Source organism: Trachypithecus francoisi, unplaced genomic scaffold, assembly GCF_009764315.1.
Source record: "Trachypithecus francoisi isolate TF-2019V2 unplaced genomic scaffold, Tfra_2.0 Lachesis_group10, whole genome shotgun sequence".
In the NCBI taxonomy this organism is placed as follows: Eukaryota; Metazoa; Chordata; class Mammalia; order Primates; family Cercopithecidae; genus Trachypithecus; species Trachypithecus francoisi.
This window is the reverse complement of record NW_022681455.1, coordinates 130,802,676-130,829,913: the sequence shown is the minus strand read 5'-3', so window position 1 is coordinate 130,829,913 and position 27,238 is coordinate 130,802,676. Positions and strand designations below refer to the sequence as shown.

General features: G+C 55.2%; 2 protein-coding genes across 10 annotated transcripts; one reads left to right on the top strand and one right to left on the bottom strand.

The window, feature by feature from the left end:
- The first annotated feature begins 1,010 nt into the window (after positions 1 to 1,010).
- On the top strand, positions 1,011 to 1,878 carry CENPBD1 (CENPB DNA-binding domain containing 1). The gene is given in 3 exon segments (XM_033219464.1): positions 1,011 to 1,125; positions 1,128 to 1,192; positions 1,194 to 1,878. Coding segments are annotated over 3 exon segments (552 nt in total). The 3' UTR covers positions 1,566 to 1,878.
- Positions 1,879 to 5,510: 3,632 nt separating this feature from the next.
- On the bottom strand, positions 5,511 to 25,987 carry DEF8 (differentially expressed in FDCP 8 homolog). 9 transcript variants are annotated; one of them, XR_004439116.1, is made up of 14 exons: positions 25,802 to 25,980; positions 25,378 to 25,474; positions 20,569 to 20,702; positions 19,684 to 19,781; positions 16,987 to 17,136; positions 15,534 to 15,675; positions 13,168 to 13,332; positions 12,389 to 12,516; positions 12,127 to 12,240; positions 10,459 to 10,539; positions 9,612 to 9,701; positions 9,347 to 9,456; positions 7,216 to 7,750; positions 5,511 to 7,173 (listed from the first exon to the last, which is right to left on the bottom strand). XR_004439116.1 is itself a non-coding variant. In XM_033219463.1 (13 exons), the coding sequence occupies exons 1-13, from the start codon at positions 25,825 to 25,827 to the stop codon at positions 7,648 to 7,650; spliced, it is 1,614 nt and encodes a 537-aa protein (XP_033075354.1). In that variant the 5' UTR covers positions 25,828 to 25,987; the 3' UTR covers positions 5,511 to 7,647. The 9 variants fall into 9 exon arrangements, 6 of the variants coding, with proteins under 6 accessions (XP_033075354.1, XP_033075350.1, XP_033075352.1 ...); XR_004439115.1 differs by having other exon boundaries at positions 9,612 to 9,752; positions 25,802 to 25,979; XR_004439114.1 differs by lacking the exon at positions 25,378 to 25,474 and having other exon boundaries at positions 9,612 to 9,752; positions 25,802 to 25,981.
- Between the last annotated feature and the right edge of the window lie 1,251 nt (positions 25,988 to 27,238).

Here is a 27,238-nt window from a genome sequence, read left to right as displayed (position 1 = left end):
CCGGGAGGAAGCGGGCGGCGGGAAGCTCCGGCCAGGGGCTGTCGGCCTCACTGTGGGGACCAGGTCAGGGCCGCCGCGCTCCCGCGCTCCCCCGCGGCCGGCGCAGGCGAATGGCGTCACGCGGCGTCCAGCGCAGACCAGCCGCCCGGAACCGGCGGACAGCGCCTCCTCGCTCACCTGCCGGGCCGTGTCCAGGGCCCTCGCGCTGGTCTTGGCCGTCCTGCTGCCTCCTGGACCACCACATCGCCACAGCAAGGCCAGTGGCCCGGCCACCGCTCTACCGCCGGCCGCCGCCAGCGGCCCGTACCACATCCCCAAACCCGGAGCCCGCGCCGCCCGAGCGCGCGCATGCGCAACGGGAGAGCGGTCCTGCGGCCCCGCGCGCACAGGGAGGCCTCGCGCATGCGCAGCAGAGCCGCGGCACCGGCTGGGCCCCCGTTTTGGGTGTCCACACTGTCGCCTGACAGTTCGAGGGTTTGATCGCGAGCGCAGCCTCGTCCTGCCCAGACAGCTGGGCGCTAAGGGAATACCCAGCGCCTTTAGGCTTATCTTAAATCGGGCATCTGCATCCATACTTATTTCTGGGATCCTCCATGGAAAGCAGCTCCCGAAACCGAACAGCCGCCCGGCCCGCCCTCCGCTGCAATAGAAAACCGCCCCGGGACGTCCCCCTCACGGAGTTCCGTTTGTCTGCTTGGTTGGTTGCAACCTTCTCTGGAGCCCCAGAACCCAGGCCGCTTGTATGTGCCTGCGGCCGCACGGCCCCAGCACGCGGACTTGGAGCGGCACCGGGAGACCCGCGCGGCCTCCTCGGAGTGGACAGTGAAGCAGGAGGGCTGGGCAGTGGGGCTGGGCCTGGCCATGGCGACCCGTCCACGTCTCCAGGACATCAGCCTGAGCCTCTTCGCAGCCTCGTTTGCTGTTTACCGAGTTCTGCAGGGGGACGTAGAGGAACCACAGCCTTCTCGCACTTGAGACCGCTGTGATGTTCTGACATTTTGGAGGCAGAAATGCCTGGGAAAAGGCCCACAGATAAAACTGTCATCCCTAGTGCCAAAAGGGAACGGAAAGCGATTACCCTTGACCTCCAATTGGAAGTGTTACGACGATTTGAAGCGGGTGAGAAGCTCAGATCGCAAAGGCCTTAGGTCTTGCTGTCTCTACAGTGGCGACCATCTGAGATAGTAAAGAAAAAAATCAAAGCGAGTTCACAAATAGCTACTCCTTTGAGAGCCTCACGGTTGACTCGCCATCGAAGTGCAGTGATGGAGAGTATGGAGCGGCTGCTGAGCTTGTGGCTGGAAGACCAGAGGCAGCGAAATGCGCCCTTGAACGCCGCCATCGTTCACAAGGCTAAGTTTGATGACTTACAGCGTGAACATGGCGAAAGCTCTCAGGCGGAGAGGTTTCCTATGAGTACAGGGTGGCTTGTGAGATTCAAGGAGCGCCACTGTTTGCCCCACTTCAAGTTGAACAGCGCAGCTCCCGGCAACAAGAACATGTACACAGAAATGCTGAAAAGCGTCATCATCGAAGAAGGTGAGTCCGCCCCCGGGCGTCTTTAACGTAGATGAGACAAGACTTGATTGGAAGAGAATGCCCGAAGAAACGTTCACTTCCGAGGAAGAGAATGCTGAGCCAGGGTTTAAGTCATCCAAAGATCGCTTGATGCTGCTGCTTGGTGGCAGTGCCGCTGGGGACTTTAAGTTGAAGCCCTTACTGGTGTACCGCTCGGAAACCCCCAGGACTCTGAAGGGTACTTAAAGCCCAATTTGCCCTTGATTTGGCGCTCCAACAGAAAAGCCTGGGGGACCAGGAGCGTCTTTCATGAATGGTTCGCTTACTTTTTTTGCCCTGCCGTTGAAAAATACTGTGCCCGGCCGGGCGCGGTGGCTCAAGCCTGTAATCCCAGCACTTTGGGAGGCCGAGGCGGGCGGATCACAAGGTCAGGAGATCGAGACCATCCTGGCTAACACGGTGAAACCCCGTCTCTACTAAAAAATACAAAAAACTAGCCGGGCGAGGTGGCGGGCGCCTGTAGTCCCAGCTACTCGGGAGGCTGAGGCAGGAGAATGGCGTGAACCCGGGAGGCGGAGCTTGCAGTGAGCTGAGATCTGGCCAGTGCACTCCAGCTTGGGGGACAGAGCAAGACTCCGTCTAAAAAAAAAAAAAGAAAGAAAAAAAAAAAAGAAAAATACTGTGCCCAAAATAATCTCACCAACAAAGCATTGCTCATACTAGACAATGCATCATGCCACCCTGTAAATTTGAGCGATCCTTCTGATAACATAAGAGTATAATACATTCATGACGGTACAACTGACTCAATCCAGCCCATGTGTCAAGGTGTAGCCTCTGCCTTCAAAGCTCACTATCTGAGAAGGACTTTTGAGCACATCCTAGAAGCAACAGATGGTGAGGATACAGCTATGATCAGGGAATTTTGGAGAAACTACAGCATCATGGATGCTGTGGACAACACTGCCGTACTTGGGAGGAGCTCAAACCAGCGATAATGAACAGCGTGTGGGAGAAGATTTGGCCTGAGTGTGTTCAGGCCCAGCATTTTTCCCAGGCAGATAACATTGCACAGCTTTAAAAAAACATTGTGACCCTTGCCAGAAATGTGGCCTTTGAAGAGGTTGCTGAGGCTGCTGTGGACCAGTTGCTGCAGTCCCATGAAGATCTCTCAAATGAGGAACTAATGCAGCTGGAATAGGAGCCGGCAGTGGGGGAGGAGGAGAGGGAAGATGGTCCCTGGGCACTGCGGCAGTTAACCACAGGAAGACTGTCAGGAGCCCTCTCACATTTCGAGGCTGGCTTGCAGGTCCTTGCTAGTAACAGCCCTAATGATGAAAACTCAGAGTTTCCAGAGCAATCAATGATGCAATAAACTGCTACCAGAAGCTGTACAATGAGAAAAAGCACTGCTCAAAACGACTCTCTTAGGTCATTTTTCAATGTGTGAAACCAAAAGTTAATCAGAATAAAGCAGAAGCACCATGATGACCTCAGCAGTGGAGACCCAGGCAGGCCTCTCTGCTCTGCGGTGTTTGACATCCCTGGAAACCTTGCTGTTGGTATTTCCATTTTGATGCTTGAGAGTATCAAATTTTGTCATTAAAATGTTATTTATTTATTTATTTATTTTGAGACGGAGTCTCGCTCTGTCACCCAAGCTGGAGTGCACTGGCCAGATCTCAGCTCACTGCAAGCTCCGCCTCCCGGGTTCAGGCAATTCCCCTGCCTCAGCCTCCCGAGTAGCTGGGACTACAGGCGCCACCACCTCGCCCGGCTAGTTTTTTATATTTTTTAGTAGAGACGGGGTTTCACCGTGTTAGCCAGGATGGTCTCGATCTCCTGACCTTGTGATCCGCCCGCCTCGGCCTCCCAAAGTGCTGGGATTACAGGCTTGAGCTACCGCGCCCGGGCAAAATTGTTATTTAAATATATGCTTTGAAAAGCTCATATATGTGTAAGAATCGCCAGGAAAACTTTTTTTTTCTTTGAGACAGGGTCTCGCTCCATCATCCAGGCTAGAGTGCAGTGGCGCAATCTTGGCTCACTGTAGCCTCGACCTCCAAAGCTCAAGCAATCCTCACACTTCAGCCTCTGGAGTGCTGGGACTACAGGCTCATGCCACCACCCCCAGCTAATTATTTTGGTAGAGAAGGAGTCTGTATGTTGCCTAGGCTGGTCTGGAACTCCTGGACTCAAGTGATCTTCTAGCCTGGGCCTCCAAAAGTGCAGAGATTGAAATTGTGAACCACCATGCCCAGCAGAAGACGTTCGTTAAAAAAGAAAAATTGAGGCCAGGCACGGTGGCTCACGCCTGTAATCCCAGCACTTTGGGAAGCCAAGGCGGGCAGATTGCAAGGTCAGGAGATCGAGACCGTCCTGGCTAACATAGTGAAACCCCGTCTCTACTAAAAAAATACAAAAAAATTGGGCATGGTGGCGGGCACCTGTAGTCCCAGCTACTCGGGAGGCTGAGGCAGGAGAATGGCGTGAACCCGGGAGGCGGAGCTTGCAGTGACCTGAGATCCGGCCACTGCACTCCAGCCCGGGCGACAGAGCAAGACTCCGTCTCAAAAAAAAAAAAAAGGCCGCCGGGCGCGGTGGCTCAAGCCTGTAATCCCAGCACTTTGGGAGGCCGAGACGGGCGGATCACGAGGTCAGGAGATCGAGACCATCCTGCTAATACGGTGAAACCCCGTCTCTACTAAAAATACAAAAACTAGCCGGGCGAGGTGGCGGGCGCCTGTAGTCCCAGCTACTCGGGAGGCTGAGACAGGAGAATGGCGTGAACCCGGGAGGCGGAGCTTGCAGTGAGCTGAGAGCCGGCCACTGCACTCCAGCCCGGGCGACAGAGCAAGACTCCGTCTCAAAAAAAAAAAAAAAAAAAAAAGGCCGGGCGCGGTGGCTCAAGCCTGTAATCCCAGCACTTTGGGAGGCCAAGACGGGTGGATCACGAGGTCAGGAGATCGAGACCATCCTGGCTAACACGGTGAAACCCCGTCTCTACTAAAAATACAAAAACTAGCCGGGCGAGGTGGCGGGCGCCTGTAGTCCCAGCTACTCAGGAGGCTGAGGCAGGAGAATGGCGTAAACCCGGGAGGCGGAGCTTGCAGTGAGCTGAGATCTGGCCACTGCACTCCAGTCCGGGCGACAGAGTGAGACTCCGCCTCAAAAAAAAAAAAAAAAAAAAAAAAGTAAGCAAAATAAAACTTTGCCATAGGAAAGAAAATACCACAAAGTCAAATGGCAATTCATAAAGAAAATATTTACATCTCACAAATAACAGGCTAATATCCCCAATATGTGAGAAACTCAGAAGATTAAGAAGAAAAAATACCAAGAACCCAATCGAAAAAATGGGCACATAATTCATCAATAAATTAGATCCTGAAACATATGAGAAGTTTGACCTCACTCATGATTAGAGAAATGCAAATTAAAATGACAAATAGACATTTCTCACACTGCATTGAAAGGTATGACCACACAATCTGCTGTTGAGGCTATAGGGTAATGGACATTGTCATACACTGCCGGTGGGAATGCCCTTTTGGAAGGACATCTGACACTGAGAAAAACTGATGCCTGGCCAGGCGCCGTGGCTCACACCTGTAATCCCAGCACTTTGGGAGGCCGAGGCAGGCAGATCACCTGAGGCCAGGAGTTTGAGACCAGCCTAGCCAACATGATAAAACTCTCTCTACTAAAAATACAAAAAATTAGCTGGGTGTGGTGGCATGCACCTGTAGTCCCAGCTACTCGGGAGGCGGAGGCAGGAGAACAGCTTAATCCGAGAGATGTTCAACAAGTCTGTGTGACACCACCACAGGTCGTTCTCCCAACCGATCAGGACATGTTATTTCACCTCACACCATATTACATTCAATCCCACTGGATGGCAAAAGCTGTCATTCCTAAGCCTGCAAATGGCTTGTATGTCAACAAACCAATTTCTCTTACTTTGTCCCCAATTCACCACACACACACCAGGCGAAAGGACATATATTTAATGAGACAGTGACAGCAGCATTGTTACAACTGGGCATCCCTCAGGCCAGCTTGGTCCCGTGCTGTGGGACCACCCATGGTGTGGGTGCTGGCGGTGCAAACTGGGTCCTTGCTGGGCTTTTCCTGCTGTGCTACAGACTCAGACAAAGACCCATACATGATTCTGTTTACAGACTGTGTCACCCAGAAGGGGCAGGTGGGGAAGATGCTGGGTGGCAGGTAAAAATAAAAGGGGCCCAACCCTTTGTCCAGCAAATGCCAGCATAGTTTTTCTATGGACACAGTGATTTGTAACTTGAATAATGTGAAGTTGATTACACAGATTTCGGAATGGCTAATATCCATATGACAGAAATGTGATGCATTCATGAGACGTGTGCAGACTTCGGGGTGTTGGGAAACAGCATTTGGCCTTTAACCTCCTCCTCAGCCCCAAAGAGGAAGGGGAAGCAGGACAGGAACCCACACTGTTGATCCAACCTCACATCACACTCTCTAAAGGACTCCAACATGTTCCCTGCTCACCTTGCCACCTGAGGTAGGTCAGTACCCCTGCCCCCATTTTCCAGATGGGGAAACCGAGGCAGAGCAGACAGTAAGAACCTCGCCTAAAGCCACCACAGTCGGAAGAGGACACCATCCCCTTCCTGATGGCGGAGGGCAAAGAGGAGACCCTGCCATCTCTCCCGCTCCTGGAATGAGCCAGTGAGCTGGGTGGCCTTTCTGCTGGCTGAGGTGTCTCCTCTTGGGCTTCCTGGTCAAAGGGGACAAATATCCAAGCAGTGACATTCTCTGCCCTCTGCCCACCATGTGTGCCAACCATGTGCACCAACAGCCAAGTGCAGTCCAGGGTGTGGGGGAAAAGGACAGACAGGAGCACCCCCACTTCCCAAGGTAAAAGGCTGGGAAGCCATGTCCTGACATGTCCTCTCCTGAGGCCCCTCGTGGACCGCAGGATCTGTAAAGTGCAAACACCAAAGCCAAGTGTCCCCTCACCCAGAGCTGTAGGTTTCCTCTGCTGTCCAGGGGCCTCTGTCCTGTGGAGTGAGGGACCTCCCACACGCCCCTGCCCTGATCTTCCTGATTGGGCTGTCGAGCAAATACTCTCAGCTCTTGACCTCAGGCCCCCAAACAAAAGGCCACTGGCTGGTCGTTTCCGAGCTATCTAGAGCCCTCCACAGGCAGCAGGACAGAGTTCCTCAGGCAAATCTGGTTCCAAGAAATGCCATCAGACCCCTGTAGGATCCCATCGCCTAACTGAAACCTCCCACAGCACACAGTCCCTGCTCCACACCTGGAGGCCAGGACACTCTCCTCAGGCTGGGGCCACGGCCTCCTAGCTTGGAGCACCAGGAAAGGGGCTGGGCCAAGGCAGGAGTGCCCAGCAGGGAAAAGCTCCATGGCCTCCTTCCCTGCTGCTGTACAGAAACAACAGGTAACCCCACTGAACTGACCACCCAATGAGGCCTTTGAATCTCAGGCCAGGGTAGAGGCAGGTCTACAGGTGACAACTGTGAACAGCCTCAGCTGGGGACAACCAGAAGTCCCCAAGGCGACGAGTGGCTGAAAGGGATGGAGCCTCCAGGCGGAGCCAAAACCCCACCGCAGGTGAGACCCAGCCCTTGGCGGGGTGTGGGCAGCCACAGCCTCAGGTGTTACTCAACACTCCTCGGTGTGTGCAGCCACAGCCTCAGGTGTTACGCAACACTCCTCTGCAGCTCTCTTGGGGTCTTGGCCTGATGAGTTTCCAGGGTGGCCAGGACGGGAGCTGTGGAATCTCTAGGGCCCAGATGCCCTGGTCCAGGGGTGTGGAGGGTTCTGTGCCATGGGGGAGGTGAGATGTCCCCCCAACTCCCTGCCCATTGGGGGAAGGATGGGGGCCACGCAAGGACCCCTCACAGCAGCACACCCAGGTGCGGCCGCCCCGAGTCCCAGCAAGCACCTGGGAGACAACGGTCCCTGACACTACCCACCCCCTCGGTCCTCGACACTGCCCACCCAGCAGGGGTGGAGGGGTCCAGGGGCCACACCCCAGGGGTCTCCAGAGCAGGACGAACAGCTTGACGTTGGCAGGGTGGGTCCCGGCGGGCCAGGCAGGGTGCCCAGCACTCTTCCTCAGTGCTAGGCCTCCACGTCGGGACCTGGCTCCTGGAAGAGCGACTGCTTCCTCAGGCTGAGCCGGGCACACTTGGGGCACGTGGTGGAGTTGTCGTAGTAGCAGTCCCTGGGGGCAGAAACAGGTTGGGGCTCTCTGCACAGGAAACTCCAGCACTGAAGCCCCGAAGCATCCTAGATCAGTTCCTGTCATCCCCTCTACAGCCACTACCAAAGGGCAGAATCGGGGTCTGCACCCAGATGCAAATGACTGTATGGCCGTGTGCAGAGCGCTTACCGGCGTGCAGATGTGGACCTCCAGGGGGTCCTCACGTTCCCCCGACCACACAGGTCCCAGTTCACACAGCTGAGGGGCTGAGCCAGGTAGCCACGCCAGACTCAGAGCCCTTCCTCACGATTTCCAGCTGTTCCTATCCCAGTGTGCCTGGCACCTCCCCTGGCTCCCAAACTGTGCATCAGGGAACCCTGGGGCACTGCAGCCTAGTTCAAACTTTTAAACAGAACACAGTAGTAATTAACATCTGTCAGACACTGAGCAAACGACTAGCTCAAGTCAGTCAGTCTCAACCTTAGTTTCTGCCACAGTCCCATCTGTGTGACCCCGTAGCTCTGTAGAGCTGGGATTTCAGCAGTTGCTATGAAAAGTAGCAAATTCCAGGCAAAAATCAGGGGACAGAAACTGCGGGGGAGTGTTCCCTCTGATTCCAGGTCTGGAAGATGTGTGGGGCCCAAAAGGTGCGCTCGTATCATGAGTAAGTAATCATACTTACTGAAGAATGAAATTAAAATGTTTTTCTTCTAATTTGTGTATACTATTTTTCCAAAGAGCCACTAAATCTTTAGGATATAAGTACTTCTAAAGTTGTTTGAACATAAGTATTTTTCCCTGTTGGTCTAGTGGCTAGGACAAAAAACGAGAGCATAAGTACTTAATAAATCAAAGTGTTAGGAATTTCTTTTTTTTTTTTTGAGACGGAGTCTCGCTCTGTCGCCCAGGCTGGAGTGCAGTGGCCGGATCTCAGCTCACTGCAAGCTCCGCCTCCCGGGTTCACGCCATTCTCCTGCCTCAGCCTCCCAAGTAGCTGGGACTACAGGCGCTGCCACCTCGCCCGGCTAGTTCTTTGTATTTTTTAGTAGAGACGGGGTTTCACCGTGTTAGCCAGGATGGTCTCCATCTCCTGACCTTGTGATTCGCCCGTCTCGGCCTCCCAAAGTGCTGGGATTACAGGCTTGAGCCACCGCGCCCCACCAGGAATTTCTTTTGGCTTAGAAACACTTTGAAACAATTACTGAGACATTAAAAGGTGACAGGAACTGTAAGTTTGGGAATCTCTAGCCTATACTAACCCTGAAAGAGTGACTTCAATCCTAGTGAAGAAAGGGAGCAGCTTGGATGCTATGAACACATCCAAGACCAAGCTGGAGTTTCAGGGGCTGGTCCGGGATGGCCCTGGGAAGGGGCAGCCCCCTCATCCCCCAAGTGCTGCTCCTAAGGGAACTTCTTATTTAGTCACAGACATCAGGGTCTGACTTCGTATCTCAGGGTCAGCAAAGGCCCTATGAGTCAAAGAGTCTTTACGTCTCCCCTCTCTCGGGGTAGCAGTGCCAGCTCCCATGGCATCATCCTACCGGAGGCCAAGGGGCAGCTCCCCAGAGGACAGGGCAGAGCCCCAGCCCCTGAGTGCAGGGTGCAGGCCACACCCACCTGTGGAAGACGGCAGAGCAGTCAGTGCACACAGATGTGTGGCTGTCGAACGGGAACAGCACATCGCCCTCTCTGCAGAGCTCACACACGAAGCCCTTGGCCTGGCACCGCTGGGGGGAACAGTGTGGGGTTGGGGCATGGGCATGTCAGTGCCAGCCCCTCTGGGCACTCCAAGGCCAGGGACACACTGGGCTGGGCTGCTTCTCCTGCCAATCCCCACTCAGGGCCGGGGTTGGAGAAAAGCGGCCCTCGGGCAGAGGCCCACCTCGCAGTCCAGCTTGATGTGCTTGGCGAAGAGCGTGTGGATCTCGGTGAGTGAGCAGCCCAGACGGCCGGCATGCACGTCCAGGAGGTCCTGGACAGAGTACATCTCGTCGTTCTCCACAAAATGCTGCCGATCCTGGAGCTGCCAAGTCCCAGCAGCTGTGACCCCTGCACTGGGGAGGGCCCCTCCCACTGCCCACCCATGGTCGCTCCAGTGGTCAGGGACCGGGTGTCCACAGAGAAACGAGCTACAGAAGGGTCTGGGCCCCAGGAGTAGAATCCAGGAGCCCCAGGAAGCCAACAGGGGAAGATGGACCTGGGCCACATTTCCTGACCTGTGTAGCCGGGTCCACTCCCCAGTGCAGCCCCTCCCAGCCACACTGCATCCCCGTGTTCCCCACCCTTCCTTCTCTGTCTTGTCACACAGCTCACCACGCCAACACACAACTTATTTTTCTTGTCTTCCCTACTTGAAAGGCACTCTCTAAGGGCAAGCCTTACTGCCTGTTTCGTTCACTGTTCCAGAATCTAGAACATCTGTATCTGTTGAATAAATGATTAGATGAACCTTGAAAATTGTTTTTGTGGTCAATCGGCCTGAGGAGGGCTGGGCTGGGCCCACCCCATGGAGATTCACATAAAGCTACAGGGTTTCCCGAACTGAACTAATGGGAGAACTCTTTCGTGGGCTGAACGCCTGTTTGCTTTGTTCCTTGGGACCATGGTGAGGAGACCCTCTGCTAAAAAGGCACTCCATGCACAAGCTGTCTGGAAAAGACCTGAGCCAGAAGGGCCTCACTGCTCTGGCTGCACTTCCCATCAGGCGCCAGTCCCGCTGGCAGTCTGACCTGCAGCAACAGACGAGCCTCCATGGCCTCCCTGCATGTGATGAAGTATGGCTTCATGAGCAGGATGTCCTGGCGCAGCTTCTGCAAACAAGGTGGGAGCAGGCAGGCCTCCTTAGCCAGGACACAGGGCTGCCTGCCCCTGTGTGGGACTCACAGGCAGCCCTGCTCACAGACGTCTCGCCTCACACCCGGGGCCAAGACAGGGCCAGGAGGGGTTGGTTCCCCACGATGGGCTGAGATCTGAGTGCTTCACCAAAGTCCAAAATCACAGCTCCCGGGCTGGGCAGGACCGTGAGGCTCGTTTACCATGGCCCAGAAAACCCTCCGTTCCCTCTGCCCTCACCCAGTCCCACAGGCAGACAACTGTCTAGGAGCCAGCAGCCTCAGGACCAAGCCAAAGTTCCAGAGAAATCCCAGTTGCCTCCCCAGCCCTGGCCTTGGCAACTCAACTTGCTGCCACAGTTTCCTCCTGGGTAAAATGGGACCTGACTCCTTTCACCACCTCGCGTGAGACACCGTCACGTCCTGCCGGGACGGCAGCTCCCGTCTGCCCTCGGCTCCCGCCCTACCTCCTCCCTCACCGCTGGCTAAGAGAGTGGCCCCCAGCCATGCACAGCCATGGAGCACATGGAAGTGGCTGCCCTGCAGTGCGACTCAGCAGAGGACACATGCTAGAGCCAAAGACATGGCACAAAAAGAAAAAGAATGTAAATATCTTGGCCGGGCGCGGTGGCTCACGCCTGTAATCCCAGCACTTTGGGAAGCCAAGGCAGGTGGATCACAAGGTCAGGAGATAGAGACCATCCTGGCTAACGCGGTGAAACCCCATCTCTACTAAAAAATACAAACAAACTAGCTGGGCGAGGTGGCGGGCGCCTGTAGTCCCAGCTACTCGGGAGGCTGAGGCAGGAGAATGGCGTGAACCCGGGAGGCGGAGCTTGCAGTGAACCGAGATCGTGCCATTGCACTCCAGCCTGGGCGACAGAGCGAGACTCCGTCTCAAAAAAAAAAAAAAAAGAATGTAAATATCTCAAAAACGTACATTGATTTAATGTTGAAATAATATTTTGGATATACTGGGCTAAATAAAATATACTATTAAAATTAACTTCACTTATTTCTTTTTACTTTTTTTTGAGACAGAGTTTCACTTTTGTTGCCCAGGCTGGAGTGCAGTGGCACGATCTCGGCTCACAACCACCTCCGCCTCCCGGGTTAAAGTGATTCTCCTGCATCAGCCTCACGAGTAGCTGGGATACAGGCGTGCACCACCACACCTGGTTAATTTTGTATTTTTAGTAGAGATGGAGTTTCACCATGCTGGTCAGGCTTGTCTCGAACTCCTGACCTCAACTGATCCACCCACCTCGACCTCCCAAAGTGCTGGGATTACAGACGTGAGTCACCGCACCCAGCTCTTTTTACTTTTTTAACGTGGCTATTAGAAAACTTAATATTGCATTCTTGCCTGGTATCAGATCACTACTGGACACGGTTCCAGCATCTTCAACCAAAAGGGCAGCCACGGTGCCCAGCTGACCCTAAGCAGGTGGCCTCCCTCCTCTGCTCAGAACCTCCCATGGCCCAGAGGAGAAGAGGGTACTGGCCCAGCCCTAGGGCCCATCTGACACAGCGCCCCTGCCCCCCACTCCAGGGCTCCAGCCTCACGCGAATCTCCACCAGCTCCTCCACGTAGTTGAACAGCAGAGGATTGATCTCCCGGAGCCTGAGCACGGGCCGAGACACCATCAGCGCCAGGTAGCGCATGCTGCAGCGAGATACCTGCGAGGCATGGCCGGGTGACACCTCTCACACCCACCCAGGGCCCGTGCAGCCAGCAGCACACACCCCGGGGTACAACGGCTCCACACCCCCATCCTCCTTCCTCCTCTCCCTCCCCAGTGGGATGCTCCCACCTTCCAACTCCCACCTTTCGGGGCTCAAAGTCCCAGTTGTGCACCACGCGTGCAGGGATGACAGCCAGGTCGTTCCAGTGGCAGTGGCTGCAGTAGTACTGGCCGGTGTAGTCACACTGCCTGGCCTCACTGGGCACACCCCCTGCAGGGTCAGAGGGGCCATGAGTGTCCCTGCCTCACCAAAGCCCCACTCAGCTTTCCAGCCTCATGGTCTGTCCTCCCATGGACCACAACCCTCAGGGAGAGAGCCAGCCAGGCCAAGGGTTCCCTCCTGACTCATCCTATCCTCAGTCACAAGATCTCAGGCAGTCCCAGCGTCTCTGACCTGTTTTCTTATCAGTAAAATGGGATATAAACAGGGCCTCACTGTAGGACTGCGGCAGAGACTTCATGAATTAACACCAGCAACTCTCTAGAAAGAAGAGCTGACACGCATATGCATGACAACTGTGTGACTTCTCCCCGGTCCCCGTCTAGACTTTCTGTGCCGTGTGACTTCTCCCTGGTCCCCGTCTATGAGGCTTTCACATGGGAAGGCGGAGGCTGGGTCCCAGCCCCCCAGGTGCTCCTCAGTGATCTGGGCGAGTTACAGAATGCCTGGAACCTCAGTCTGCTTCAGTGAGAAATGAAAAAATGGCAGCAACAGACCCTTGTCCCTTCCCAAGGATAACAAGCAAGGACCGCCCCAGGGCCTCACTCAGCTGTCTGACCTATGTGTCCTTACACACCTGTGCACCCAGCTCCCCTGCCAGGAACAGCTCCCTCACCCTCTTCTCTCCCTGCCACCACTCACGCAGAGAGATGGGTGCCCGGCACTCGGCACAGCGGTAATCCTGGCTGTCCAGCCCTGTCTCGGGACAGATGTTCAGTTCGTATTCCGCTTGGTGGCTGACTTTGGAGCTCACACAGGGTTTGGAGATGAGGTTCAAGCACTTGCTGTGACAGCGGTAATAACACCCTAGAGTGGAGGGACACACGCTTCTAAACGTGGGAAGGGGCCGGGCGCGGTGGTTCACGTCTGTAATCCCAGCACTTTGGGAGGCCGAGACGGGCGGATCACGAGGTCAGGAGATCGAGACCATCCTGGCTAACACGGTGAAACCCCGTCTCTACTAAAAAATACAAACAAACTAGCCGGGCGAGGTGGCGGGCGCCTGTAGTCCCAGCTACTTGGGAGGCTGAGGCAGGAGAATGGCGTAAACCCGGGAGGCGGAGCTTGCAGTGAGCTGAGATCGTGCCATTGCACTCCAGCCTGGGTGACAGAGTGACACTCCGTCTCAAAAAAAAAAAAAAGTGGGAAGGGTGCACCTGCAGCCCAGGCCACCCTCAGCTGGCCTGCCCCCTCCCCATGGGTTCCATTCCGAGGCCCAGATCAATCTAAGACCTCCTGGCACCAAGGGAAGCCTTAGAACCTCAAAGATCCTCTTGTCCCTGGCCCAAGCCTTGCCCCAAAGCTGGCCCAGACCTTGTCCTCCAACTTGTCTCACGTGTCCAGTGCCAACCTGCCACTCCCAACGCCAGACCCAACCTGTCCAAATGGAACGAAACCCCGCCCTCCCTCCCAAGCCCCTCAGCTTCCCATCTCAGTTTCAGCAGCTCCACCCTTAAATATCATGAGTTACTCTGATAGGTTTCTATCTCTCTGTTTTTTGTTTGTTTTGTTTTGTACTTTTTAAGAGACAAGGTCTTGCTCTGTTGCCCAGGCTGGAGTTCAGTGGTGCAATCAGAGCTCACTGCAGCCTCGAACTCCAGGGCTCAAGTGATCCTCCCATCTTTGCATCTGAAAGCCCTAGGATTACAGGTGAGGGCCACCGCACCCAGTCAGACAATTTTCTCATCTGTTACTTTCCGTTTCCAAACCTTCAGCTGGCACTGCACTTAGATACTCCTCACTCCCACCACCTGTCCCAACCCAATCATAGTCATCCTCCTCTCCTCAGTCACCTCCCTCTTCAGTCCAAGCTCAATCAGCAGCCAGGGTAACCTATTAAAGCCCAAGTATGTCCAGCACCCACTTGTGGCCCCCACTGCACTTAAAGAAAAGCCCTGACCACCCCTGAGCTCACCTCCCCTGACACAGAGCTACAGCCACACCTGGCTCTCTGCCTCTCCTCAAGGCACCGGACATATCAACCACGGAGTTGCCCCTCAGGCTTTGCACACACGGCTGCCCCCACCAGAACATTCCTCCCTAGATATTCTCTTGGCTTGTTCCCTGACCTTCAAGTTTTTGCTTAAAAGTCACATGATGGGCCGGGCGCGGTGGCTCACGCCTGTAATCCCAGCACTCTGGGAGGCCGAGGCGGGCGGATCATGAGGTCAGGAGATCGAGACCATCCTGGCGAACACAGTGAAACCCTGTCCCCGTCTCTACTAAAAAATACAAAAAACTAGCCGGGAGAGATGGCGGGCGCCTGTAGTCCCAGCTACTCGGGAGGCTGAGGCAGGAGAATGGCGTAAACCCAGGAGGCGGAGCTTGCAGTGAGCTGAGATCGCGCCACTGCACTCCAGCCTGGGCGACAGAGCGAGACTCTGTCTCAAAAAAAAAAAAAAAAAAAAAGTCACATGATGCCGGCCGGGCGCGGTGGCTCATGCCTGTAATCCCAGCACTTTGGGAGGCCAAGGCAGGCGGATCACGAGGTCAGGAGATTGAGACCATCCTGGCGAACACAGTGAAACCCTGTCTCTACTAAAAATACAAAAAATTAGCCAGGCGTGGTGGCGGGCACCTGTAGTCCCAGTTACTCCGGAGGCTGAGGCAGGAGAATGGCATGAACCCGGGAGGCGGAGCTTGCAGTGAGCTGAGATCCGGCCACTGCACTCCAGCCCGGGCGACAGAGCGAGACTCCGTCTCAAAAAAAAAAAGTCACGTGATGCCTTTACATTCTGCCCTAAAGTCACATTCGCTTTACCTTAACACGTGCTAGTTCCTTTCCCTTTTTCTTCACTGTACAAACTGACACACCATGTAATTCACTAGTTTAATTCTCATCCAGAACAGCACTGTCCGGTGCAGGCAGTACAACTGAGGAAATGTATATTTAGTTAATTTAACTTTGGCCACATTTGGCTAGTGACCACCACACTGGACAGCTCAGATCTGAACGTGAGCCCAGCGGAGTCTCTCATTCCTCACTCCTCATCTGGGTCTCGGCCCACCTGTGCAGGTGTACCAGGTCTGGATGAGCCCCCAGATGATGGTGTTACACTTGTCACAGGTCTGCTTGACACTCTTGCTCTTCTCCTTGTAGAAGCGGTGCTCAAGGAGCACTCGGATGTTTGGCTCATCCTCATTGGGGTCCTGCAGAGGGTGAGTCAAGGAGGGGTCACAGGTGAGCTGGGCTGAAGTTCCTTTCCCTTCACACAAGCCCCTCAGCTTATTTCTTCCAGGCACCATTTAGAGCAGAGATTGTGAGTTTCAGCACAATGCCACATCCCTTTTCTCCCTTTCACAGTAAACAATGATCAGCTGGACAAGCACCACCAAGGTCACATGCTACCTTTCCCAGCATCCCTTGCTACCTTTCCCAGCATCCCTTGCAGGGACGTGCTGTGTGGGATTGCGCTGGGCCACGGGCATGTGAGCAAGAGCGACGCGGCCTCTCTGCCCCTCCCGCTTTCTGCTGGTTAGGTGCAGGGCAATGGAAAAGGAGGCCCTCTCCAATACCATTAGGTGCCATAGGGGCCCCAGACCACCCATGGGATTTTTATGTGAGGAAATGAACACATCTTCTCTAAGCCACTATGTTTTGGGGTTTTTTGTTACCACCAATTTACCTATTTCCTAATGAATATTCTACTTTCTGCATTCCCAGGCACTCATGAATCAGCACAGGGCACACAGGGCACCCAGGCCAAAGCACACACAGACCCAAGGACTACATCAGGAACATCTGTGGCCTGGGACCCCCACCTTCTTTTGTTGTCACCTTCAAGACACCACCCGTCCTTGTCCAGGTCATGTGGCTCACTCAGGGAGGAACTCAGCTCACCCTCTTGCTTCAGTGGGTGGGCACACAGCCCAGAACTAGCCAATCAGCCACTGTCATTGGGTAAGGGGTGGGCACACGACCCAGAACTGGCCAATCAGTCATCGTCATCAGGTCAGGGGTGGGCCCAGGACTGGCCAATGAAAGTCAGGCCTGAGGTTCCTGCTATGACCACTGAGAAAAGGCAGCTGTCATCTGCACAGGAGGCTCGGCTGCTGGAAAGCAAGGTGTGGTTGCCGGGACCATCTCTGCCACCACACAGTTTTGGAAAGCCTACCTGAGGCTGGATCAGACACAGAAAGTCGAGTTGGGAGACAGCAAGATTCCTGACATTGGAGGACCTTCCAGTCACCAAGAAAATACATTTTTCTTTCTGGTTTAAGCTACTTAAGGTTGGGTTTCTATTCCTTCCAACAGGAGGGTCTAGACTAACAGGGAAACTTCCCGCCGTGGGGTGAGGGCCCATCTTCCACCTTGCCTGTCTGGAGCCTTGCTACCTCAGCCCCTGTGGCCGAGAGGGAGATCACCACCGGAGAGGGATCCAGAGGCTGCAGGGTCCTCCTGGTTCCACAGTCCTGGCCTCGGCCCCAGGCTGCCCGACGGTGGGGCGCCCCCACACCCACCTTCAGCTCTTGGAGCTTCAGCCGGAGGTGGATGAGACGCACCACGGCATCCTTCTGCTTCTCGGACTGCTCGGGCAGCTCCAGAATCACCTGCTTGCACTCCTCGATCGCCTGCCGCAGCTGCTGGACGTCAGAGGCCAGGAACAGACCCTGCCCGGGTTGGGGGGCGGGGGCAGTCAAATACCCACCCTGCAGGATCTCCCTGTTAAGGCCCATCTGCCGAGACAGGCCCAGAGCAGACCCCGACACCCCTCACTCAGAGAAGGAAACTGAAGCCAGAGGGCACCGAGGACTTGCTCAAGGACAGGAAAGGTGGCAGCACGGTCAAGGTCCACCTGGTGCTGCACACTCCCAGCCCGACCTGTCTGCCCACGGGCCTCTGAAAATCTAATGTTTGAAAGATGCTTTTCAAAAGACAACTTCCTTCTTTGAGAAATCCAGATGCTTTTTTGTTACATCACTTCACTTACTTCTGAAGAGTTTCCTCTTGGAGGAAAGCTAGAGAAATGACATTTGCTGTTGTGAAGGAGAGTAAGTGGCCTCCAGCTTAACTGCCAAGCCCAGGCAGATGCCAAGAGCCAGTCCCAGCACTTCCGGCTGCTTTCACCACATAATGACCAGGGGCTCACGGCCCAGCAAGGCCCCAGACTCAGAACACTCTGGTGCTCCTGGGGAAGACGGGATCAGGTCTCAGGGCTGGGGGCCTGGATCCTGCCCTCAGGAGCCATCCTCCTCCTCCAGGCTGCTGGGCTCTGAGACCCAGGCAAAGGGGAGGTGGCACCCTCCCCTCCCCCTTGCAGCTTAGTCTGTGGCCTAAAGGAAGTGCTCAAAATGTTGTAATACACAAAACAAGCTGAGTGCAGTGGGTCACACCTATAATGCCAGCACTTTGGGAGGCGGAGGTGGGTGGATCACTTGAGCTAAGGAGCCTGAGACCAGCCTGGGCAACAAAGCAAGACCCCGTGTCTATAAACAAAATTGAAAATTATCTGAGCATTGTAGTGCACACCTGTAGTCTCAGCTAATCAGGAAGCTGAGGTGGGAGGATCACTTGAGCCCAGGAGGTCGAGGCTGCAGTAAGCCATGATCACGCCACTGTACTCCAGATCAGGGGCAACAGAGACAGACCTTATCTCAAGAAAAAAAAAAAAAAAAAAGATACGAAACACACATATGAAGTCTCTCTCTTTTTTTGAGACGGAGTCCCGCTCTGTCACCCAGGCTGGAGTGGTGCAGCTGCGCGATCTTGGCTCACTGCAACCTCCGCCTCCTAGGTTCAAACAATTCTCCTGCCTCAGCCTCCTGAGTAGCTGGGACTACAGGCACCTGCCACCACACCTGGCTAATTTTTTGTATTTTTAGTAGAGATGGGGTTTCACCATGTTAGCCAGGATGGTCTTGAACTCCTGACCTGATGATCTGCCTACCTTGGCCTCCCAAAGTGCTGGGATTACAGACATGAGCCACCGTGCCTGGTCCAAATCATTTCAAAGTTACATTTCTTTTTTTTTTTTTTTTTTTTTGAGATGGAGTCTCGCTCTGTCGCCCAGGCTGGAGTGCAGTGGCCGGATCTCAGCTCACTGCAAGCTCCGCCTCCCGGGTTCACGCCATTCTCCTGCCTCAGCCTCCCGAGTAGCTGGGACTACAGGCGCCCGCCACCTCACCCGCTAGTTTTTGTATTTTTAGTAGAGACGGGTTTCACCGTGTTAGCCAGGATGGTCTCGATCTCCTGACCTCGTGATCCACCCATCTCGGCCTCCCAAAGTGCTGGGATTACAGGCTTGAGCCACCACGCCCGGCCTCAAAGTTACATTTCAATGTTACCGTAATGTTTCCCTCAAAAGTTGGAGATAGTTTGCACAAAAATAAAAGGTCTTCAAACTTTTTTTTTGAGACGGAGTCTCGTTCTGTAGCCCAGGCTGGAGTGCACTGGTCCAATCTCAGCTCACTGCAAGCTCCACCTCCCGGGTTCATGCCATTCTCTTGCCTCAGCCTCCCGAGTAGCTGGGACTACAGGCACCCGCCACCACACCGGGATAATTTTTTCTGTTTTTTAGTAGAGACCGGGTTTCACCGTGTTAGCCACGATGGCGTCAATCTCCTGACCTCGTGATCCGCATGCCTGGGCCTCACAAAGTGCTGGGATTACAGGTGTGAGCCACCGCGCCCAGCCTCAAACCTTTTAAAAAAATCATTATAGCCTCCTCCTTTTCTTCTTCAACACAAGGCTTCCATGGAACAAAATACAGAACAAACAAGAGTGGCCCTGTAATACCGACTGGTCAGCAGCAGGAAAACAAGCGGCTTTCCCCTTACCTCCCACACCCTGACTCTCGGCAAGTCTACAGGACCTCAAGGACCCCAGAGGGAACCGACTCTCTGCACATTTGCTACAAGAAGACATGGAGCTCAGGGGATAGGAGAAGCCCCAGGTTCACGAACCCCAATCCCCAGCTGTCTCAACCTGCCTTCACTCAGGCTCTGAGGGTGGGGGTCTGTGGTGTCATGCAGGCCTCAGATTCAAAGCCAGGAGCCCCGGCTGAGGTGGGGGCTGCTGAGCCTGACAATGGAGTGAGGCTATACCCCAGCTCACAGGACGCCGTCCCGCCATCTGGGAGGGAGTGACATGGAAACCCCGGCCCTTCCTGCCTTGGGGGCTCCCTCAGTCCCTCTCCCCTTCCAGATCCGAAACCTTACCACAGGGCGGGAGAAGTGGTCCTCAGACAGGCCGAGATCCATCACGCGTTCAGGGCAGCGGAACTCTGGCTCCCCAGGGGGCAGCTCAGGCAGGGCCTCTAGGGGAAGACGGGGACAGGTGTGGAGGGTCAGCTGCTGCCTCCTGCCTCCCATCCCCTAGGGAGGAGCTGAGCTAGCCAGGAGTGGGAAAGGGATTCAGGAAGCCGCACAGAAAGGAGGCACTGTGGGAGCTGGGCACCACTCAGATCTGCACGCCGTCCAGTTTGCATTCAGAGGAGCCCATAGCCTTGTGCAGACAGGAAAGAGACATTCGAAAGGAGGAGGTGGAATGATACTCAGTGCCAAAAGGTCCTCGAGATAGCATTACAGAAACATCCCATTTCTAAGGCAGACACCTCACGGATGACCGTGGGGATTACAGAAAAACCACTGGATGGCTACATGGCAAAGTCCACGAACCCCAGTGTTGACTCCAGGCCGTCTCTGCAGCTGCCCCGCTCCAAGCACTCCCTGATGGCCTCATCTGCAGTTTCTAAGGCTCACGCCACCTTCTGACAAGGGAACCCAGAGCACGTTCCCTCGGCTAACCTCTCCGTCACCACGTCTCAGCTGACCTCACTCAGCAAGTGTTCCCTGGGCACCTACTGCGTGCTGGGCCCTAGGATACAGCGGGGATGGGTCAGGCACAAATCCTGCTCTCGGAGTGTGAATTCTAGTAGGGACACAGAAACAAACCACAGAACAGACGGGAAAAAGAAAAGAGCCAGCAGGTGACGGCTCCGTGGGAAAGTCAGGGCTGCACAGGAGGCAGCAGGAAGACGGGGGTGTCCACGTACGCGGTCAGAGACCTGCCCAGCTCCCACCCTGACTCCCACCAGCACCCACCTTCAGGAGTGACGTCCGGGGCCTCCTCCCCAGGGCCCTGCTCATGCTGTCTTGGCCCAGACTGCTTGTTGAAGGGGTTGAGGTGCGCCTGCCGGAACCGGGCCAGCTTCTCATCATATTCCATAGCATTCCACCTGAGGGCCAGGCAGGGCCAGGATGAGTCCCCAGGTACCAGGCTCACCACGGACCATCCCCTTTCCCCAACCACACTGGGGTGTCTGGGGTGAGGCTGGCCTCTTTCACTTCCCTAAAGTGGGTAGTCCTCACACCACAGCCTCAATCTTCAGCCTTTTCCTGAAACACCTCAGCTGCCTCCTGCCCAGGCCCCCACTGGTGGTGTCGCCTTGGAAAGAGCTCACGGTGACAATGAGAGTCCCACGAGGGCATGTGGCCCATCTTCCTTCCCAGCACAGGGTCCTCTGGCCCGACATTGCAGAGCTCCAGCCCTAGAGCTACCTATGGGATCCTCTCTAGGCCTCAGCCCCAGATACTCACTCAGCCCCACTCTAGCTTGCTATCCACCTGCTCCTGTGAGACAGACCTCCCAGAAATGGGTTGCTCCTTCCTGGGCCCTCAACCAAAAGTGCTTCCTTTTCAGAGCCTGAAACCACAGCCCCTGTCTCAGGACTCAGGGTTGGACACCTGGGGACAGTGCCAGGGCCCATTCCTCTGTGCCGCATGTGGGTGAGCAGGGCCCACCTTCCCCATGCCAGGAGTGGGGGATCTTGGGAGGGTTCCCTGCCAGCACACGGAGAAGCCCCCACAAATGCATCCAGGCTCTCTGGCCTGGGTTCTGATCCTGGGATGAGCAACATGAGCTGAACCAGGCCCACAGCTCTGTGCCTCAGGAGCCCAGGAAACAGGCAGGAAGGGCCTAGTTCTCCGCGTGGCAGAAGCTAAGTATCAAGAACGCTCTTTTCCCGCCCTGAGCTCAGAAAATTGCAGAACGCACAGGGCTGATGGCTCCTGGCAGGGAGGAAGGGACTTTGGTCCGGGTGGGAGTAGAGGCAGTTTGAATGCAGCCCTCCCACATAACTTCCTGGGTCACATTCCTTAGCCTCTCTGCCTCCATTTCCCCATCCGTAATGGGCCATTGTGAGGGTGAAATGAGTTAACAGAGACTGAGCACAAAATAAGCTCGCTGTAAAGTCTGTTGATGTTATAGGAAGTCGGAGGTGTCTTTTTAAAGTTGTTCAGTAACCGCATCAGTGTTAGTTATGCTTTCACTACACCTGTTACAGCCTGAAATAATTCACAAATAGAATAAACAATCCTATGATTTATCCTCTGCCCCTTCTCCCAAAAGAAAGAGAACTGAGCCCAGAGGGGACGGCTCTGCTGAGAGTCACGCTGTGGCCTGGGGGAACTGGGATTTGAACTCATTGCCTCCCTGGCAGTGGGATAAGGAGGCCACCCCAGCTCCACATGACTACCCGGCAACTGGGCAAGACTCCACACCACCTATGGGACCTGTCCTGCCTGTTGTGCCTGTGGGGCAGGAGTGTGGGTTGGGCACCTGCACGCCAGCCTGAAAGGATCCAGCACCCATTGACAGGCTGCCCGTGGACCCAAACAGGGAGGCACCGGGAAGACACAAGGGGTGTGGGCCCCAGTCCCACCTCTTTCTCTTATTACCTGATGACTTTCGGTGGGTCACAGAGTCAGAGGCGGCCGCCCGATGCCAGCACCTCCCCAGTCTCCCAGGGAGCACCCAAGACACAGGAGAAATCAGGCCGTCCCAACATCACTCCTCCTTCTTCCTGAATGGGGAGCCTCATTTTTGTTTATCACACAACTTCCCAGCCTCCCCAGCAGATACACTTGGTAAAGTGACTGAGCGTTCTGATGCTCTGGGCTTGAGAGGATCAGGCAGATCTGAGTGGCTCTGGGCTCCTGGCTTCACCGACACACACAAGTCCTTACCCCTCCATCCACCCCAGGAAGTACGTGTTCTCCCTGATTTATAGGCAAGAAAATGGAGAACCAGAGACGCAATCAGGGCTATCTGAAAATAACAGTAACGGGCCAGGCGTGGTAGCTCACACCTATAATCCCAGCACTCTGGACAGCCAAGGCAGGAGGACGGCATTAGGCCAGGCCCAATGCAGTAAGGACCCATCTCTATTAAATTTTACATAGATGAGGCCGGGCGCGGTGGCTCAAGCCTGTAATCCCAGCACTTTGGGAGGCCGAGACGGGCGGATCACAAGGTCAGGAGATCGAGACCATCCTGGCTAACACGGTGAAACCCCGTCTCTACTAAAAAATACAAAAAACTAGCTGGGCAATGTGGCGGGCGCCTGTAGTCCCAGCTACTCGGGAGGCTGAGGCAGGAGAATGGCGTAAACCCGGGAGGCGGAGCTTGCAGTGAGCTGAGATCTGGCCACTGCACTCCAGCCCGGGCGACAGAGCGAGACTCCGCCTCAAAAAAAAAAAAAAAAAAAAAAATTTTACATAGATATGGGCCGGGCACAGTGGCTCACACCTGTAATCCCAGCACTTTGGGAGGCCAAGGCGGGTGGATCACGAGGTCAGGAGATCAAGACCATCCTGGCCAACATGGTCTCTACTAAAATACAAAAAATTAGCCGGGCGTGGTGGCAGGCGCCTGTAGTCCCAGCTACTCGGGAGGCTGAGACAGGAGAATGGCGTGAACCCGGGAGGCGGAGGCTGCAGTGAGCCGAGATTGAGCCACTGCACTCCAGCCTGGACAACAGAGCGAGATTCCACCTCAAAAAAAAAAAAAAAAAGATTCTGACTGATGTTTCATGGTAACAAGACAGACACGCCCAACTTGAATCCCAGCTCTGCCAGCTCCTAGCTGCGTGACCTTGGGTAAGTAGATAAACCTTTCTCTGCCTCCATTCTCTCATGTCTCATGAATGGGGATCACAATAGTACCATACAGGGTTATTATCAAGATTAAAGTAGTTAATACTAAGTTCAGAGAACACCGGCCAGCACATAGTAAGCACCCAATAAATACTGATTACGACTTATCATTATTACTTTTTTTTTTTTTTTTTGGAGACAGGGTGTTGCTCTGTCACCCAGGCGGGAGTGCAGTGGTGCAATCATAGCTCACTGCAGCCTCAAGCTCCTGGGCTTAAGGGGTCCTCCCATATTAGCCTCCCAAGTAGCTGGAACTCCAGGTGTGTGCCACCATACTCAGCTAATGTTTTTTAACTTTTTGTAGAGACGGAGTCTCGCTCTGATGCCCAGGCTGGTCTGGAACACCTAACCTCAGGTGATCTGCCTGCCTCAGCCTCCCAAAGTGCTGGGATTATAGGTGGGAGCCTCCACGCCCGGCCTAGTATCATTACTTTTAAGAATCATGGCTGGGCGTGGCCAGACACAGTGGCTCACACCTGTAATCCCAGCACTTCGGGAGGCCGAGGCGTGCAGATCACAAGGTCAGGAGATTGAGACTATCCTGGCTAACATGGTGAAACCCCGTCTCTACTAAAAATATAAAAAAATAAGCTGGGCGAGGTGGCGGGCGCCTGTAGTCCCAGCTACTCGGGAGGCTGAGGTGGGAGAATGGCATGAACCTGGGAGGGAGAGCTGGCAGTGAGCCGAGATCACGCCACTGCACTCCAGCCTGGGGGACAGAGCGAGACTCCGTCTCAAAAAAAAAAAAAGAATCATGGTCGGGCATAGTGGCTCACTTTGGGAGGCTGAGGCGGGTGGATCATTTGAGGTCACGAGTTCAAAACCAGCCTGACCAACATGGTGAAACCCTGTCTCTACTAAAAATATAAACAAATTAGCTGGGCATGATGGTGCACACCTGTAATCCAGCTACTCGGGAAGCCGAGGCAGGAGAATCGCTTGAACATGGGAGGTGGAGGTTGCTGTGAGCTGAGATTGTGCCACTGCACTTCAGCCTGGGCAACACAGCAAAACTCCATCTCAAAAAAAATTAAAAAAACCAGCCCTGATTTAGACTCTGGTTCTCCATTTTCTTGCCTATAAATCGGGGGGAACACCTACTTTCTGGGGTGGATGGAAGGGCTAAGGACTTGTATATGACGTCAGTGAAGCCAGGAGCCCAGAGCTGCTCAGAACAGACTGGCACTGTCATCACATATGGTGACCAGCCCAGGAAAAAGGGTGCAGGAGCTACACCTGGGGCAGCCCCTGGAAACCTCCTGGTGTGTAAAACACGGCCAGAGGAGCGTCAAAGCAGGCACGCTGGCACGGACACCTCTGCTCTGCCCAGCAGCTGTACTCTAGGCTACGAGCTCTCCTCTGGGCTGTGAAAAAAAGGCATCTTTTATTTGCCTATTTACTGAGAGTCAGTGCCAGCCCCAGGCCTGGCGCATGGGCAGGGGATGAATGAGGGGAGGCCTTTGGTCTCACAGCCTTAGCATCTCCCCACACGCTGACCTGGGGATGCTGGCCGCAGTGGCCGACCCTGAGCAGAATGCCAGCCTGCCCTTTCCACCAGGCTCACCCATCAGTTCTGCACCCAGATGTCGGACTTGGCCTCAGAAAGGAGCAGGCAGGAAGTGGGAGAATGAAAGCAGAGGTCTGGCCACCCCGGCCCCTCCTCTAGAGCCCATTGCTCTCATCGGGGAGGACTCCACAACTTAGCAATGAAAGGAAACAGAGAACAGCCGGCAGGGCTCCGGGGCACAGAGGGACCCTGAGCTGAAGCTCAGGACACTCGGGATGCATGGAGCTGGCCTCCCGCGTCCTGCCCGCGGTGTGACCACCAGGAAGTGGTGTCATCACTGCAGCTGCCACCCCCAGAACCTGAGAAGTCACCGCGGTGTGCAGAGTCAACAGCGCCCTGTCTGCCCATACCTGGATCGCCTGCCAGGGCCCAGGGGCTCTCAGGGACAGGACGGTCATTCCTCTAGGGCTGCTTGCCACGGAAGCCTGGCCGTGGGTTCGCCACCTGCTGCAGGGAGAAGCCACCCCAGGACTGTGCCTCCCCCACCTACCACACCCGCAGGAGCTCGCTCGGGGTACCCTGGTGTCCCGGGCTCCTCGCGGGGCAGGTCTGTCCCACCCCCCCATTCCACAGATGGGGAAACTGAGGCTCGGAGCAGCCCAGGAAGGGGGCACAGCCACGCAGGTCCCCTGGGCCGCCCGGGTGCCCCGCACGCAGCTGGTGTGGACGCCGGAGCAGCGGCAGGGTCCCCGGGGTGGAGCGGCCGAGGTCTCGAGGCCCCGCGCCGGGCGGGCCGCCCTCCCAGCCCGTCCCCGCCAGCCCGGTGCCGCTCACCTGACCGCCGCCGCGCCGCCCCGCATCTGCCCGGCCTCCCGGCTGCGCTGGATCTGCTCGGCCGCCTCGCTGCCTGATCCGCCCGGCGCCCGCTGCTGCCGCCTCCGGCGCGGAGGTTCATGGCACGCGGGCCCCGCGTCTGCGAGCCCCGGAGTGCGCCCGGCCCGCGCCCCTGGGCCGGGGCTGCCTGTCCTGGGTTTCCTGTCACCACAAAAGGTCTGGCTGAAATCCAAGCCACAACACGTTTAAAAAAAAAACAGGTGGCTTTTAACTTTTTTTTTTTTAACCCCAGCGGTTGAGGAGAAAAAAGGAACAGAGAACCAGCGTGTGCGGGCAGCTTGCGGGTTGCCACCTGCAGGGCCCGGCGGCGGTTTCACGGCTGGAGAGCGCGGGGCTCCGTGCGGCTCTACCCTCTTTACGGAGGACACTGCCACGCTGCGCTTAGGAGGCTCCTCCATGGAGGCGCCGGGCAGCGGAACTTCGGAGGCAGCTGGTGTCCGTGGGCCCTGGCATCCTTCCTGCTGTCCTGTTGTTTATACACAGAGCAGGCCTGCTGCTCCCCGCCCCCATATCCCTACTCTTACACTTCTCAGCTGGAAGATTCTTCACCTGTCCCCGCTTGTGCCCGCAGGGAGGAGCTGAGGACAGATGAAGGCCAGCATATGGGCCTGGTGCCCTTGCCCTGAGCTCGCGGACTCAGTTTCCCCTCTATGAAGAAAGATGTGGTTTTGGCTGCCTCTGGGCTTGGCCCACTTTGTTCAGTGGGCATGGTGATGACAGTGCCAGTAACTGGGGGCCTCCCCAGTGGGAGCCACACACTATCTTACGGAGACCAGCTGGATCGGGGAGACCCTCACCCAGCAGCAATAGAGGAATTAAAGACACACACACAGAAATATAGAGTGTGGAATGGGAAATCAGGGGTCTCACAGCCTTCAGAGCTGAGAGCCTTGAACAGAGATTTACCCAGGTATTTTATTAACAGCAAGCCAGTGGTAAGCATTGTTTCTATAGATTAACTAAAACTATTCCTTATGGGAAATAAAGGGACGGGCTGAAATAAAGGGATGGGATTGGCTAGTTATCTGCAGCAGGAGTATGTCCTTAAGGCACAGAGCGCTCATGTTATTGTTTGTGATTTAAGAAGCCTTTAAGCAGTTTTCTGCCCTGGGTGGGCCAGGTGTTCCTTGCCCTCATTCTGGTAAACCCACAACCTTCCAGCGTGGGTGTTACAGCCATCATGAACATGTCACAGTGCTGCAGAGATTTTATTTATGGCCAGTTTGGGGGCCAGTTTATGGCCAGATTTTGGGGGACCTGTTCCCAACACTGATTTGCTTTCTAGGCTCACCAGGGCGAGTATTAAAGGAACAGCGAGTAGGCAAGGCTAGGAGCAAAACTGCAAATTTATTTTTTGGTCAGCCAGCTTTGTGGGGG